Source organism: Lissotriton vulgaris, chromosome 8 (assembly GCF_964263255.1).
Source record: "Lissotriton vulgaris chromosome 8, aLisVul1.2, whole genome shotgun sequence".
Lineage (NCBI taxonomy): Eukaryota > Metazoa > Chordata > Amphibia > Caudata > Salamandridae > Lissotriton > Lissotriton vulgaris.
Window position 1 is genome coordinate 1,173,337,612 of NC_141696.1, and position 17,041 is coordinate 1,173,354,652.

A 17,041-nucleotide genomic window follows, 5' to 3' on the forward strand; every position below is an offset into this window, starting at 1 on the left:
GTGTCGCTAAAACTGGTGCTTGGCATAATGCTTTCTTTAATTCCTCAAAGGCTTGTGTATGTTCCTGAGTCCAAGGGAGGACAATCGAAGTTGCTGCCTCCTGCGTCGTTAACTGGATGAGTGGTTTAGCTAGAAATGCATATTGAGGAATCCATTGTCTGCAGTACGAGGTGAGGCCTATGAAGGCCCGCACTTCCTTTTGTGTCTGTGGTCGTGGCATATTTACAATTAACTGAATGCGATCGGGAGTGAGCTGTCTCCCCACTTTGGACAGCAAGTGACCCAAGTACACAACTTGCTGAACACAGAATTGTAGCTTCGAAGGAGACACCTTGTGTCCCCTGTCTGCCAGGAAATGTAAAACTGTCAATGATGCTTGTTCACATTCGGGCTCACTTCGTGCGGTGATCAGTAGATCATCGACGTATTGCAGTAAAGCGGTGTTAACTGGCATTTGAATACAATCTAGTTGTCTTTTCAGTGCTTGACTATAGATGCTGGGGCTTTCTGTGAATCCTTGAGGTGCGCGGGAAAATTTGAAACTTCGTCCATTTAAACTGAATCCGAAGAGATATTGGCTCTCCGGATCAATAGGTACACTGAAGAAAGCGTTCTTGAGATCGATTACAGTAAAGAACGTTGCTTCTGAATCAATAGCAGTCAATAGGGAAGAGATATCGGGGACCACAGGGTACTGTGGTAAAATGCATTTATTTAATTCTCGGAGATCAATCACCAGCCGATATACTGGCGGTGCATTGGGGTCTGTACGTTTAAGAATTGGAATGATGGGTGAATTACAGATATTAGAGTCGGTCTCTACGACCACTCCCTGGGCAATAAGCTCTTCAATGATTTTCAGTAAAGCCACTACAGCATCGGGTGGTAACTTGTATTGTCTGATTCTGGGTAGAACAACTCCTGTCTTGAGTGTAACACGGTATGGAGTGATATGCATACAACCTACATCAGCTGGGCCTTTTGCCCATAGGTGATCTGGTACATTTTTCAATCTGACATCAAAATCTCGTAAAACATAATGACCCTTGAAATCCCGTAGAAAGAGTCTAACTCCCTCCGGGGAACAGCATATTATAGCTCCTAGAGCCTTCAGTGTTTTAATCCCTAACAGATTTTCTGGGCATGAATTCGTAAGCAATAAATCTGTAACTCGTGATAGTGGACCCACAGCCAATGGTACTGGTTCTGATACTTCATTTACAATAGGCTGTCCTGAAAAACCAAGGGAAACATTCTGTGAGCCTGAGAGGGGTGCCCCTGGGACTTCATTATGGCTGATTGTGGTGCGGCTTGCCCCTGTGTCAATTAAAAACTTTCTGTCTTTTCCCAATACGTGACTGTGTACATAAGGACCTTCTTGATCTACAGGAATTTCAATAAGAGGCAAACCACCTTCCCTCTCTAGGCTGTTTCATGTATATCGGGGGTAATCTGGATATGCAGATTGGGCATACTGGTACATCTGTTGCGAAACTTGCTGAGTCGCGGCAATGGGCTGTGGCTGTGGTACTGCTACTGTCTGTGCTGTATGAGATGGAGCATGCATAGGCTGTGTATTCTGTATCGGCTGTACATTTTGTGAAGTCTGTTGCTGGACCTGATCTTGTCTAGACGGATGCGGTCTTTCTTTAGTTTTACCTGTTGAGATGTTATGTTTCAGGACTGGGCATTCATGTACATAATGACCTGGCTGTTTACAGTAATTACATGTCCCTTTAACGGAAACTGTAGTGTGACTTGTCTGGGTCCCACCTTTTCTCTGACCGTCGGCTGGAACTGTCTGAGCTACTAACATTTTCATTTTCGTGTCTTTCATACGTTTCTGTTCCTGATCTTGTTCTTCCCTAATTCTGTTCTGATGATATTGTAACATTTGTAACATCTGGGATGGCGTATTTGCCTGCCAAGTACTTTCAACCTTGTACACTCTATTTTTAACTAATGGTAGGGAGTTCTCGACTAGTTTTGATACAAAAAGGTGTGGATATGATTCGCTGCTTGGTTGTAGGCCACTATTTATAATGAAACATTTCTCGAATCTTGAATAGAAGTCACTAGTATCTTCATCATGTTTCTGTTTACAGGACAAGATGGCGTCCCAATCTTCCTTTCTAGTTGTCAATAATCTTGGCAAAACCTGTACTATTAATCCGGGCAATGCTTTAGTCTTGTCCCCAAGGCCTACTCCTGGGACCCGTTTGCTTTCTTCGTCTTCTATTTCTGCCCATGCAATCTTTGTCTCTCCCACCTCCCATTCTTTTTCCTTTAATTTCTCGTAAATGCCCGTGGGCAACAGTACTTTTAACATTTTCATAATATCATCATACGTGTAATCCCCCATCAGTAACATGTCTTTAAGCTCTCTGTGAAAACCTGCAGGGTCTTTATCATGGCACGGAACTAGTTTCTTCATTTCTAACAGCTCTAACTTAGTCAATGGCGTGTGCACATATACACGTTTCAAGATGTGATCCGCACCCATAACTGGGTGTACTTCTCGTAAGGGGTTCTGACTTTCAATGCCACTCAGGCATTGCATGTGATACGTTTTCCTTTCTGGGGGCGGAGCGGGAACATATTCAGAACTTATGAAAGTGTTATACCTATGTCGTTGTTCTAGAATTATTTGTATTAACTTGGTACTGAAACCTCTCCATCTATCCATAAGTAGTGCTTCTAACGTTTCGTGTAAGGGACCTGGATCAGAATGTTTGTTTCTATACTTGATGAGGAGGTGCTGAATCATGTATACACCTGCTAATTTCTGCTCGTCTGGGGAAAGGTTCAAGAATGTCTGCGCTAACGTATCATCATTATATATGTCTGAATTTTCAGCCCATAATATGGCTGACCGGGCTAGTTCTTGTTCATCCATAGAATTGAGTACATGGTACCCCATTCGGTCTCGAAGCCTTTTATCAGTTTCCTGGAACTGGTGTTCAGAAGAATTCGGATTTGTTAAAGCAGAGAGAAAAACTCTCTTGTTTTCTGGACGGATGCCTTTCCTAAGGTAAGTTCCCTTACCTTTATACGCTATAGTATCTGTAGCTCGTTCTGGTTCTTCATGTTCTTCTTCCTCCTCGGAGGAAGCTTTTTCTTTCTGGTGTGCGGTTATTACTGCTTTTCTTGTACATACTGGCTATGCAAGCCCCCTTGTCATGTTTTGCTTCGGCTATATTTTGACCCCACTTGTTTAGTGCATCTAATTCACTTTGATCTGTTCCAGGTCTGTCTCGTTCTCTTATTGGACAGTTTATGAAAAATCGTAATATCTGTGCTTGAATGTCAACTTTCTGTTTCTCCATGGCATCCTTGATACTGTCAGGGTCTTTCCCTGTCTGAACAAACTCATATATTCTATCCAGACGCTCCTTCATTCCTACATAACATAGCAAGATATCAGTGGCAGATCTTAACCGTAGTGATGCCAATATCATTAAATCGTTTTTACCGGGTACTGGATCATATCTGCAAACGGAAATGTTTTCTTTAAATGCGTCAAGTCGGGGTGACTGGAACGTGAGAGGACTCTGCGTGTCCCTGAAATTGAATCTACGTGTTAATGGCGGGGTCCGAAGACCCGCAGTCGCACCTCCTGAAGCGGATGCTTGGGCATTATCTCCCTGTGGAGTCTGTACCTGAACTTGAATCTGTCGTTTGGTGGGATCAGGTAGGTGTGGTTTCGGTAGGTCAGTTTTCGGTATGGGAAGTGGCGGAGCTGGCGGAACATGATCTGGGGGCGTAGTGCTACCCCCGTCCCTGTCAGTAGGCAGGGCACGAACAGGCAGATTGGTGTAAGCTGGTGCTACATCCTCTAGATAAGAATTTAGGAATATGTCTTTAGTAGTCTTATGCATTACTTTAGTTGGAACTAATGGTGGCGGTAAGTTTTTCGGTATTTCTGATAGGGCCTCAGGTGTACCCTCGGCCGCGAGATACATTCCGTTTACAAGATTATTTCGGGCACGGTCTATTTGTTCCGTTTTTACTCGAATTCCTTCAGTAACTAATTCGTTTTCTTGGGCCTTGTCTGATTCTTTAAGTCTGTCCTCTCTACGGAGTGCTTTCTCAGCACGCTTATGTGATTCCTTACGCCAAAATTCTATGGCGTCTTTCTGTGATTGTCTAGCTTTCTTTTTCCATAATGCTTCTTCTACCTTCATGATGCACTCGGCATCCCATGTTCCGGTAACAGGCCATCTGTGTCTTTCGTCTAGGTGCTTGGTGTAATCAGCCCATAAATCTAGATACAATATGGCATCTATGCCATGTTTATGGTACATAAAGTTACCTGGAGTGTCCCTAGGGGGAATAGGAATTTCTTCCTCCAGTATCCCTTTCCTAGTTCCTATCTGCTTTAACTTGTTGAAAAACGGCATCTTGTTTACTTATTACTGAACACTCGATCCTTACTACTTAATACTGGTTACAGCTAGTTGATACAAGAAACACAATACTGCACATTAAAACGGTCACATTCATACCACGACATTAATCACATGAAAAGACATTTGAGACATAGATGACTACCCCCTATACTAGATGTACTGCTCAACAGTACAGATACACTGGTGTAACAGTGCAGAAATTCGGAAATACTAGATATACTGCTAAACAGTACAGATACACTGCCTAAAAACAGTGCAGACCGGACTTGCGTACCCAAACCCGTCTAGATACGTCCCAGCAATGGTACTCACCGGGAAGCACGGAAACTGAAGGCCTCGGAAAACTCGACTGGACTGGACTTGACTACTTCGGAAAACTTCGGAAAACTTCGGAAAACCTGGTGGGCCTCTTGACACCTCGGACCTTGCTTCTTTCGGCTAGGCTCTGGTCGGGATCCTCCGCACTCCTCACCGCCTCGTCTGGGCACTGATCGCAGTCTTCGTCACCTCCTTGGGTCAGAGGGAGATGCAGGAAATCCTGCCGGTACGCGTAGGTTCCGTCTAACTGACGGCAGGGGACAGAGCTTGCAACGCACCAACCGGCGCGTGAGGTGGGGGAGGGGTCCCTGTTCGGGCGCCAAAATGACGTAAATAATTAATTTACTCTCTTAATTTCTATGCAGGTAAGTACTTAATCAATAATAACTCAGATCGGATGAAAAAAGACAGAGTCCGTGGTGTTAGAGTTTCTAAGGGTTTTATTCCTCATAAAGGAATGGTCAAGACCAAGATATCGGATTCTGAACACCACAGGGGTGTCAGAAGGGATAGATGAGCGCGCCACAGTTTATTAACAATACATAGCTTATATACTTAATTCACATCATAAGAGGCAATGCAGGAGGCGTAACAGCTGAGAAGACAAGATAACAGTATACACGTGGTACTAGTACGTAATCAAGAGGCGTGGACTAGGCGTGAACTGGAGGGGTATGCTAGAAACGTCACTGATAGGTGACGCGAGTGGGTGGCATCAAGCAGAAATGTGGCAATATCAGCAGAAATCGGAAGCTTGGATGCGCGCGCGGCTGCATGACGTGTGATTGACGGGGTGCAGGGGACTTGACATTTACACTGACGGAAAGAGACAGAAGTCTGGCATGTCAGATCAACTTGTACTTCTATCATATCTGATATCTGATGTTTAGGAACCATACTATCTGGGCAGAAAGGTCTCTAGGGCAGAAGCTATTCTATGCTAACTGTGGATGCGTGTATAAGCGCCTAAGTGTCTGCATGAGAAGCGTGGGGGCACGGGGCCTTCCATGGAAGCATGGTAACAGAGGCTATGAATTACTTGCACGGAGACGGGTCGGCCCTTTGGCTCTGCAGCTGGGGAGGATGTTTACTGAAGCTAGTAGGCAGGAATGCATTCTCGAGGAGCGGAACAGATAACTCGAAGGTTATAGTCAGTCTTGGCAGAAAGCAGGCTGAGCTGAGCGCGAGGGGCCGCGCTGAAAGTAAGTCAGAGTTCACGGGTACAGATGCAGCCTGGGCTTGAGGCTGTCAGAGTCAGGAGCCAGAAGAGGCTCGATGGCAGAAATTCAGGGCCTACTCTGTCAGAGCAGGAAAAACATGTAGAGTGTACTACAAAAAGACGTTGGCATAGCATACTTAGGAACGGACTATTTAATCCATTCAGGGTGGATCTGAAAGAGGACAAGTTAACGTTGGACGCAAATGTATTTGCGTCTTCATAGCTGGCACAGGAGGGAAGTTACATGCACTTTAAGCTGGTACAAGGAGTCGGTGGGGTACACGCTAGGGAACATAACATGACCAAAAAATTTATATTTCCTCAGCTTCCTCCTCCTCCAGCGACGATTCCTCCTCCTCCTCCTCCTCCACTACCGCCCCTGCCTCCTCTTCCACCGCCTCCCCAATCTCCACCACCTCGGCCTGAGGTTCCGGCTCCTACGCTTCCGCCTCCTCTGAGACCGGCGGCTCAGGCGAAACCCAGGAGATCTATATCAAGGTCTAGAGGAAGGGATCGCACTCGCAGTAGACACCGCTCCTCCGCTTGGTCTTGTCACCGCCATCGGAGAGACAGGTTGCGGTCCTGGTACACAGGCTCCTCGAGTGACCGGGGGTATTCTCCAACATTATTGGATTCCCCTTCTACGAGGGTGTCACCTGTGGACAACATTGTGACGTTTCAGGAGGTGCTGCTGAGGGGGGCAGCGAAGTTAGGGATCACATTGATGGTACCCATACCATCTACCTCTGTGATCTTGGAGACTTTGCACAAGCGGCATCTGTCTCGCCCGTTGTTGCCTTTGGTGCCAGGACTGGAGGAACCGGCCATGGTGCTGTTTCTGACCCCGGCTTCGGCTCCATCTAGGCTGCAAAAGAAGTACAGGCCCCCGGATTTTGATCCGGCGTTTTTGAGGTCAGATGCTGTACCGGATTCTGTCATCGTGACAGCAGCCAAGAAACAACATGCTACTGCTCCGTCTTCTACGGTGCCTCCGGACAAGGAGGCCCGTCAGATGGTTTCAGCCGGACGGAAGGTTTGCGGTACGGCTGCCACATCAATGAAAACGACCAGTGCCTCTGCACTCTTGGGTCGCTATGACCGTGCTTTGTGGGAATCTCTGCAACAATTTCTCGAGCTGAGGGATAGGAGGGAAGACTTCCAGGAGATATTGAACGAGGGCATGATGGTCACCAATCAAGTCATCAGCTCTGCGGCGGACGCCTCTCTCCTGGCGGCTCATGGTTATTGCCATGGCATTAATTTAAGATGCCATTCCTGGTTGCGCCTTACCTCTCTCAAACCGGAGGCGCAGCAGAGAGTTGTAAATTTGCCTTTCTCTGGGTCTACGCTATTCGGGAAGCATGTGGATGAGGAAATGGCCTGCATGAAGACGGAAGCAGTGACATTGAAGGCTGTTGGTTTAGAGAAACCAAAGGAACAACGGAAGTCCTTCCGTTCGTTCCAGAGGAGATATGGTTCCCAGAAGCGAGGACAAGTTCGTCAAGCTGCACAGCAGCAACAACAGCAGCAGCAGTACCAGCGGCAGTCTTTCCAGAAGCGTCAGAGGGGCAGATGAGGCCAGTAGTCCTCCTCGGCGAACAAGGGCCCGGCTGGGTCTAAGCCCTGAGGTGCTACTTCCCCCTCATCTGTTACCCGCTCCGGTGGAGGGAAGCATACAAAATTACCTGGCAGAGTGGAGAAAAATTATTCCGGACAAGTGGGTGCTGAATATTGTTTGCAATGGATACAGTCTTAGTTTTGTCAGCCCTCCTCCAGCAATACCACCGGTTCGCTCGCAGTTCCAGCTGCGCAAGCTTCAAGCGAAGGCCGATACCCTGTTAAGAAAAAGGGCGATAGAAGACGTCCCTTTGTCTCAAAGGGGAAAGGGCCTTTACTCACGGTTCTTCTTGGTGCGCAAGAAGGACAAGAACAAGTTCAGACCCATTCTGGATTTGCGCCAAGCAAACAAATGGATTCGCAGGGAGAAATTTTGCATGCTGTCTTTGCACCACATTCATCCTCCGCTACAAAGGGGAGACTGGCTGTGCGCAATAAATCTACAGGATGCATACTTCCATGTGCCCATTGCACGGAAACACCGGAAGTTCTTGCGCTTTCTAGTCGGCGTCAATCACTATCAGTGCACGGTACTACCGTTTGGACTGAAGTCTGCACCCAGGACTTTTCCAAAGTGCATGGCGGTGGTGGCAGCGCACCTGAGAAAGAACAAGGTGTTTGTCTACCCGTACCTGGACGACTGGCTGATCAAAGCCTCCACCTTCCAGGAAGCGCAATTGCACTTCAAGAGGACGGCCATTCTGTTGAACCACCTGGGGTTGCACATAAACATGTCCAAGTCTGTTCCAACTCCTGTCCAGTGCCTACAGTACTTGGGAGCCTCCATTGATACTTTTTCAGCAAGCGTGTCTCCTTCGGAGGAGAGACGCTTATCGATCCTTCGGAAGGCTCAGGCTCTCATAGCTGTTCCATCTACGACAGTGAGGACGGTGTCTTCTCTACTGGGGTCGATGGCCTCTTGCATCTTCCTCACGCAACATGCATGCCTCCACATGAGGCCGCTGCAAGAATGTCTGGAGGATCAGTGGGACCAGAGGCGGGGGAGCTGGGACGACAAGATCTGGCTGTCCCTTCACGCTCAACAGTCCCTGAGATGGTGGTGCTCATCAGAGAATCTCTTCAAAGGGGTTCCATTCCACAAGGACATTCCCATTTGGACTATCGTCACGAATGCTTCTCTCCACCGCTGGGGAGCGCATTCAGACCATCTACAGATCCAGGGAACGTGGTCCCCGGCGGAATCCACGTATCACATCAATTTCCTGGAGCTCAGAGCTGTTCACTTGGCGCTGAAGGCCTTTCATCCTTCCTTCCAGACCAGCTCCTTGTTTGTACATACGGACAATATGACCACAATGTATTACCTCAACAAGCAGGGGGGCTCGAGATCTCACACACTGTCACAGGAAGCGCAGGCGATCTGGCACTGGCTGCTAGCCAGAGGACTGACGATAACGGCTACTCATCTGCCAGGTGTACAGAATGCTCAGGCGGACCCACTCAGCAGGCTGGTGCAAGAAAACCACGAGGGGGTTCTAAACCACGAAGTGCTAGGAAACCTCTTCGACAGGCGGGGCACTCCAGACGTAGACCTGTTCACCACTGCAGAAAACAGAAAATGCAGAGACTTCGCCTCCAGGTATTACCAACCGGGGACCCTGGGGAACGCGCTATGGATCAGCTGGTCAAACAGCTTTCTGTACGCTTTTCCACCCATTCCCCTGATTCCAGCGGTACTCATCAAACTGTCTCAGTCCAGAGCATGGATGATCCTCATTGCTCCAGAGTGGCCCCGACAGTGGTGGTTCACGGATCTGCTTCACAGGTCTCTCCTATCCCACCTGCGGCTGCCGTGTCGGCCGAACCTTCTCACGAAGTTCGGGGGGCAGATGATGCACCCCAACCTCTCATTGTTGAGTTTGGCGGCATGGCTCCTGAGATAATGCAATATGGACACCTGAATCTGCCTGACGATTGCATAAATATACTCAAGGAGGCTAAGCGACCTTCCACTAGGACTTCCTATGCCTACAAGTGGAAGAGGTTCTGCCTCTGGTGCACTTTCATGAACTATGATCCGACGACCTGCAAAGAAGATGTCATTCTTCCATACCTTTTGCATTTGGCTCAGTCTGGCCTTAATTTTCATTCTATTAAGATTCACCTCGCAGCATTAACTGCGTACAGGAAATGCCCTTCACAGACATCCTGTGATTAAAGATTTTTTGGAAGGATTGAAGAAAGTGTTTCTTCCTGTTCGGAGTCCTTCGCCTTCATGGGAGCTGAATGTGGTGCTGTCCAGGTTAATGAAGGAACCTTTTGAACCTATTCATAAGGCTTCACTGCAGCACTTATCGTGGAAGGCGGCTTTCCTCATGGCCATTACATCGGCCCGCAGGGTGAGTGAAATTCAGGCATTGTGTTGCCAAGAACCTTATACTGTATTTCATGCTGCTAAGGTTGTGATGCATACTCACCCTAAGTTCCTTCCTAAGGTGATTTCTGATTTCCATGTCAATCAGACTATAACTTCACCTACGTTTTTTCAAAATCCTTGTACTCCAGCGGAAAGGTCTCTACATTCCCTGGATGTCAGAAGGGTGTTGAAATTCCACTTGGATAAGACCAAGGACATTCGTAGGTCAGACCAATTGTTTGTCAATTATGGGTAGGTCAGGACTGGTCTTGCCACCTCAAAACAGTCCATCTCGAGTTGGATTGTGTCCTGTATCCAGTTATGTTATCAGAAAGCTAACAAGACCTTAAGGGATAAGCCTAAGGCTCATTCTACCAGGGGCAAAGCAGCGACCACGGCTTTGCTACGTAATGTTCCCATTGCAGACATCTGCAGGGCTGCCACTCGGAAGTCGGTCCATACCTTTGCTAAGCACTACTGTCTGGACTCTGATGCCAGGGCAGATGCTCAGGTTGGGCAGGCTTCGTTGAGAAATCTGTTTGCACAGTAGTGGTGTTGGTTTTTTTTCTCCACCGCCGGTTTGGTTGTTGGGATGGGCTTGCCATTCTATTCACTAAATTATGACTATACACAGCAATCCCCTACTACAGAAGGAGTAGTTTCTTACCTGTAACTCCAGTTCTGTAGTAGGGGTATCTCAGTAATAGTCAGAAGCGCCCGCTCTCCTCCCCGGTGGAGAAAATGATAATGTACTGTATGCTACACGCTTGCTTTATACACCTTCATAAAGAACTGAAAGTAAAAGGACTTTTGCTGTGCATCCTGGGATACCGAGGGTATCTCGAGAGTTCCTTAAAGGCACAGTATCCCTTTTCCAGACACATAATGGCAGCCTATGGGGGCTTGTCTGTCCAACCCTTCCTCTCTATCATTTCAAGGATTTGGGTGAAGGGAAGTTTCCCTTTGGGGGGAAAAATGGCAATAAGTGTAAAATTTGATTTTAAATTGGCTATCCTTTTCACTTTAAGTTGAAGTACTGGCCAGTGTAGCCTTGTATTGTAGGTTGCATTATTTGTCTTTGATTTTCTCTTAAGTGTCTAGGCAGGACTGCAAAGCAGACCGCTTAAGAGATTATTTTTGATTGCTCCGGGGTCTTCGCACATGGGCGGGGCTATTCACTAGATTATGACAATAACAGAGATACCCCTACTACAGAAATGGATTTACAGGTAAGAAACTACTCCATAGTTTGCACTTAAGCAGTATTTTTGTCGGTGTGAAAAAAGTAATTCTTATAATTATTAGAAGTACTGCCCTGCATAGCAGTGATACTCCTAGTAAAATATGTGTAATGCTTCTGTGTTCAAGAGATTGGATGGACCGTTATGCTGAGTCTCAGCTAACCTGTCATATGTGTTTTTTCTATAGACGAGCACCCACCGCTTCGTTCCATGACAGTAAACACACAATCGTCCATGTACATTTTGATGCAACCAGAGTGTGGTTATTGACTTGTGGGACAGACCGAGTTATTAAGGTAATAAATGCATTTTATCCTATAGAAATAAACATTGCCACTCCTGTGATAAAAGTGTTCTAAAAGTTGTGATCCACTTAATTGATTCACAAAAGTAATGGGTGGAATGCTTCAGTTAATCTCTGCCAGTGCAGATTGGACTTGTCAAGCAGTTCAGACTGGAGTGTTTGTATTGGCGCTGGATCAAGGTTGATTGGCATCTGCTTTGTTCTTTACTGTTTTAATAACTTATTTGTATTTATTCCGGATTAAACAGTACAATTCAGGAAAAGTTAGCACAAATATGCAGTTAATACAACAGTCTCTTGATTGTGACTTTTCTAGAGTTATTTCTGATTCTGCCCATACTGTAGTCCATTGCACCAACTCCTTATCTTACTTTTCAGGTTGCTGTCTGTCGAATTTGGACATGCATTTACATATTGTGTGTAATCGCTGTTGTAAGAAATAGGGTTATTGGGTTATTAGTTGAGGTGGTGGAAGCCCCACTCACTTTTGTTTAAATCAGTTTTTGGGGTTTGGAGAAATAATACAGGTACATGGCATAGGTTGACATTACTGCGTTAAAACTTACCATGCATACATCAACAATAAATGAGAAAAAGCATATGGTAGTTATGCGGGTGACGCAAGGCACGGCCAGTAAGGGGACAGCACGTGAACTAGTAATCTCATTTAGGAGCTTTTGGGCACTGGAGTTCATGGTAGCCCTTGTGGTGGTGCTAGCATGGGGTCTTAATCATGCATTGCCGAAGGGAATGGAATCTGGCAGTGAAGTTATTGGCAATGCGATCAACTGAAGGGCAGTGTAGTGGGGCGGGGGGGGGGTAGTGTGAATTAGGGGTTCAACTCAACTCAACCCAACTCAAGTCACACCGGCCCTCACCGAACCCTGTCCCGATGTTTAGTACGTTTAGTAAAGTTGAAATAGCAAGCACATTATGCCTCAAATGGACCCTGGAACATTGCAAGGAGGCAGTCTGATGCCTCGTCTTCTGCGCCTGTTAGTTATCTGTTATCTTGAGGCACAGTGACTGGCACTCCTGTCCCACATGTGATGGTTAAGTGGTCAGTGTCTAGGTGTCGGTCATTTTGGAAGTTCTGTAATTTGGCATCCCAGTTAGAGGCAATCGAGATTTTGCGCAACCTCAGGGTGTCCCCCCCCCATGCAGTGCTGTGCTTACAGCTTGTGCCCATATCAATATTGATTGAGTCCATGCTAATGTGGAATGGGGCTCAGGCAGCTTCCATCCCCTTGTGGTTAGGCGTTTAGTCGTCAATAGCCCCATGTCAATAAATCGGGAGGTGACCCTCTGTCCCTTTCTTCTGTGGAATAAGCCCAGGATACATGTTTCCCATGTAAGCGCGACCCCTCGCCCGGTAGATATCAATATGCGGGCTGTTACATATTGCCAGTAAGTGACGAGGGATAGGCAGGCACACAGCATGTGAAAGAGATCAGCGTCTAGTAAACGACTTCTGGGTCAGTGGGCATTGATTCAAAATAAATCTCTATTTATTTTAGTTGGGATTAGCTAAACTCTGAGAATTATGTAGTATTGGATGAAACAGAAGCAAGTGTTTCGAGGGATGTGGGTTGGACTTTCCAATATGGCGGCACATTCCCAATCTGTTCACAGGCGATTCAGATCTGTGTCCCAGTGACACCTTAAGGGTGAGAGAGACTGTACTGTGTGCGGGGGCAGAGAGTTTGCAAACTATTTTGTAAGGTATCTCCCTGTTCCCATTACGGGTAGGTATTTAACTGCGAGGTTTGTTGAGGACTCCTTTGACATGTCTCCTTTGACATGTCCCCTTATGCGGATCCCAGTGCTGTTACCAGTGAGTTGTGTAAAAGGAACTGACCCTGCGACAATCCATCATTCTCCACTTGTGTATCAAAGGGCGCTAATGCACCTTCACAATAGAGATCACCCAAGGTGTGCAAGCCTGTCTCCATCCAAGCAGAGAGTTTGCTTGCAAGGTGATTCTGCCACTGCTGAGCGTGCCCGATAGTGGTAGCTCGGGTGCATACAGGATGATGGATCGCGTGAGGTTGAGGCTGCGGCTGAAACATTTGTAAGCAACTTCCAGGAGCAGTGAGGTTGGGACTTACCTCGCATACAGGAGTGAAAAAGCTGAAAGACAGACAGGAGGGACCATGCCGGTGATAGAATGGCCGTAACTTGAAGGTTTAGCCCACCCACCAATTTAGCCGCCCATTAGAGCTGTGCAGCATGAAAATATTGCTGCATATTCGGGACAGCCAGCCCACCTTGATCAGAGAGTAAGTACATCTTGGAGAGTGCTACCCTGCATCAGGACCCGTTACAGATTAATTACCTCATGGTGCTCCTGAAAGAGTGAAAGACAGGGGGTGGTATATATGTGGAAGACCCACTCATATAATAAACACAATCCTTGTCCGGGTGAACCACAAAAAGTCACTAAATTAGCCTGTGCTTAACCCTCTGGTAGACTTGGACAAAAGCAGTCAGACTTAACTTAACGGCAATGTGTAAAGTATTTATGATGCACACAAACAGAAATACATTGAAAATACAACACCAGAAAAATCCCACCTTCGGACTTAGATAAACTCTTGAAGATTTCCTGGAGAAGTTATAGTCTTCAGCGGGTCAAGGCAGCAAGCTGTGTCCGAGACGAGGTCATCGTCAGAGAGCCACTAGATGAGGTCGATGTGAGGATTTTTACCTTTGTACTTAGCAACTTTTTGGTAAGTCAAATTCTTCTAGTGGGACAAAGCTGTATCCAAAGAGAGCTCCACAAGGCCAGATACCTTCATTGAGAAGTCCCACTGAAAAAGACTTGCTGCTGAGAAAAGAACGTAGCGAGAGCTACAACAAAGTCGTTCCGCCTGGCAATGCACCTTGGCTGGATCGGCTGCCAGATAGGTCTTATGTCTGTTCTCCAGGCAGTTGTTCTTGTCTAATTTTCTAAGTTCCTGCTTTAGAGTTAGGTAGGAACAGTATCACCAACACCACTTCCAAGGATCCAAGACCTGGGGAGCATCACTTGGAGGCGGGGGGCAGTTTAGGCCTCATTCTAGCATAGGTCAGCAGCTGGGTTCAAGCCTCAGAAAGCTTGTTATGTCCCTGTAGCTCACACAGGAGGCTAGCCGACTAGCCCTTGGAGTCACTCGGGTGATCCTGAATTCAAAGGAGCAGGTCAGTCTTCCTTCCTCCAGCAACAGGGAAGTCCTTCTAGCAGCAGAGCGGGACCTAGTCTGCGTCTTCATCAAGTTCAAAAGTGATCTGATTTGAGGTCTGAGACTGCCACTTTTTATCCCCAGTTTCAGCCTTTGTCTCTCCTTCCTCCTTTCTGGGCCAGACTCCAAACTATCTGGGATGACAAAAGCAAGGGCAGGCCTGGTGGCCGGTTCCTTTGCGTGTGTAGGAGGCAAAGCCTTTGAAGTGTAAATATGGCTGGTTACAAATCTGCACCCAGCCATCCTTGCGGGAAGGTCCATCCTGTTTACACTTAGTCCCCTTCGTCTCACTGTTTTTCAGAAATACACAAACCACAACAGCAGAGTCATGTGGCCTAGGCTACTGGCACACAGGCACAGTGATTGGGACAATGAAATGCCAACTTTTGAAAAGTGAACACAAGGAGGTGTTGGACAGAGCACTGAAACTTTTCAGACACTCACCCCCAGTCACATATCTGGGTTGAATCCATCATCGTTCTTTAGCTTACTTTGCCAACCCAGTTCAGACCCAGCCACATGAAAATCAGTCTTGTTTGCTTTTCAACTTTCGAAAAGTGTCAGTTTCAGAATTGAATTCTGACTTCACCATAAAAGAGGATTTTAAATTATAATTCATTTCAGTTTAAACAGCATATCTAAGAGCTGCTCCCAATACAAAGTTAGCACTTATTACATGCAATGAGGTAACTCAATGTTAGTCAATCGGAGAGACAGGCCTGAAAAACAACAGTTTTTCACTGCCAAGACATGTAAAACATGCCATACATTTTAAACACCATGCACCCTGACCTAGGACATGTTAGGGCCTACTTCAGGGGTGAGTATTAAAAAGGAAGGTTGATTCCTTGCAAAAGGTTTATTTTGCCAGTTCTAAATGACAGTTTAACACTTCACTGCAGTGGCAGGCCTGAGACATGTTACTTTAGTGGGTGTCAAAATGAAGGCTAAAAGTCCACTTGTAACAATTAATTTACAGGCCCTGGGTACATGATAGAGTATCATTTACTAGGGACTTACAAGTAAATTGAATGTGCCAATTAGGTATAAGCCAATTTTATCATGGTTTGTGGAGAGAACCCTAGTACTTTAACACTGGTTAGCAGGGAAAAAGTGCACAGAATCCTAATGCCAACACCGAGATCAGAAACAGAAGATGACAATCTTGGGGTTACCTTGCCATAGGGCCAGGTCTAGCAGGTGTTATGACATTTGAGTGACAAATAGATTTGTCACTCAATAGAACTGCAATTAAATGTAAAATTATCAGGTGGGATGACTATATAAATTGATTTTGTTTTTAGTTAGTGTGCGAGTCTGTGAGGGAATGTGTTGCATGTGTCTGAGTGTATAGAGTGGATCATTGAGGTGTGTGGCTGTAGAGTGCTGGCATGGCTGCTGGGGAGAATGCAAAAATGTGCCATGGGTTTTCACCTCCCCTCTGTGGGACTAATGAGGCCTCTTTCTCTTCCATTCTTTCAAATTTTGAGGCGAGGGTCCTATTATCAGCTGTCTATCTGTGTAATACGGAATAGCCATAACAGATCTATCCTTCGAATTGTAGAACTAAGTTATTATGTGAATCAAGGAGGAATATTCTCTTGTGCTGCCAGCAAGAATACACATTTTCTGTCAGTTGATGCAATGTAGGTTTTCTCTTATGGACTCCACCTTCTTCTCTATGTAATGCCATGCTGTTTAGTTTCTGCCCATTGTGGTTGGTTTCTTTCTATAACCACACAAGTGTTCCTAAAACTCAAGCATTAAATGCTTTCAGAGTAACTTCAAACGGTTCATATGAACTTTTTTTTAATGCAGTTTACAATAGATGTAACAAATACCACAAATGGCATCCTCGTTATTCTACCAAATATAAGTATCATAGACCGGTATTTCCCTACCTTCCTCCCCACAAGATAAATGTGAATATACACACACATGGAATTCTATATAGACTAATCGAGGTGCTATCTCTCCTATCAGCTGGTCCTGGAAGTGTACAGTGTGCCATCCCTCCTTCAGCTGCTCACTCCGAACCATCAGACATATATTGTGCCCCATTATGCAGAGCCTCTGCACCTTGACATCCCGCCTGGTCATTCTTCTGTAACTCTCTTCAGCCAGCGGCCACTCCAACGTGTCCCTGATCCACAGTTCAGTTGTTGAGCGGCGCTTACTTAAACATCCAATGTCCATGCACCATTTTGGTATCGATAGTGCCAGCTTTGAGAATTTATAATACACTTTTTTTGTGTGGTGGATGACTTATAACCCTCACCAGACATTGCTGTTGAACCGGAGAAAACGCAACCCCTGTCATGGCGCCCAAGGTCTC

General features: G+C 46.3%; 1 protein-coding gene across 1 annotated transcript in view; it reads left to right on the forward strand.

The window, feature by feature from the left end:
* WDFY2 (WD repeat and FYVE domain containing 2) overlaps positions 1-17,041 on the forward strand; it is a 538,880-nt gene that overhangs the window by 486,776 nt on the left and 35,063 nt on the right. The window contains exon 11 of the mRNA XM_086935032.1: positions 11,369-11,477. Coding sequence (XP_086791158.1) covers positions 11,369-11,477 — 109 coding nt within the window. The remainder of the gene's footprint in view (positions 1-11,368; positions 11,478-17,041) is intronic.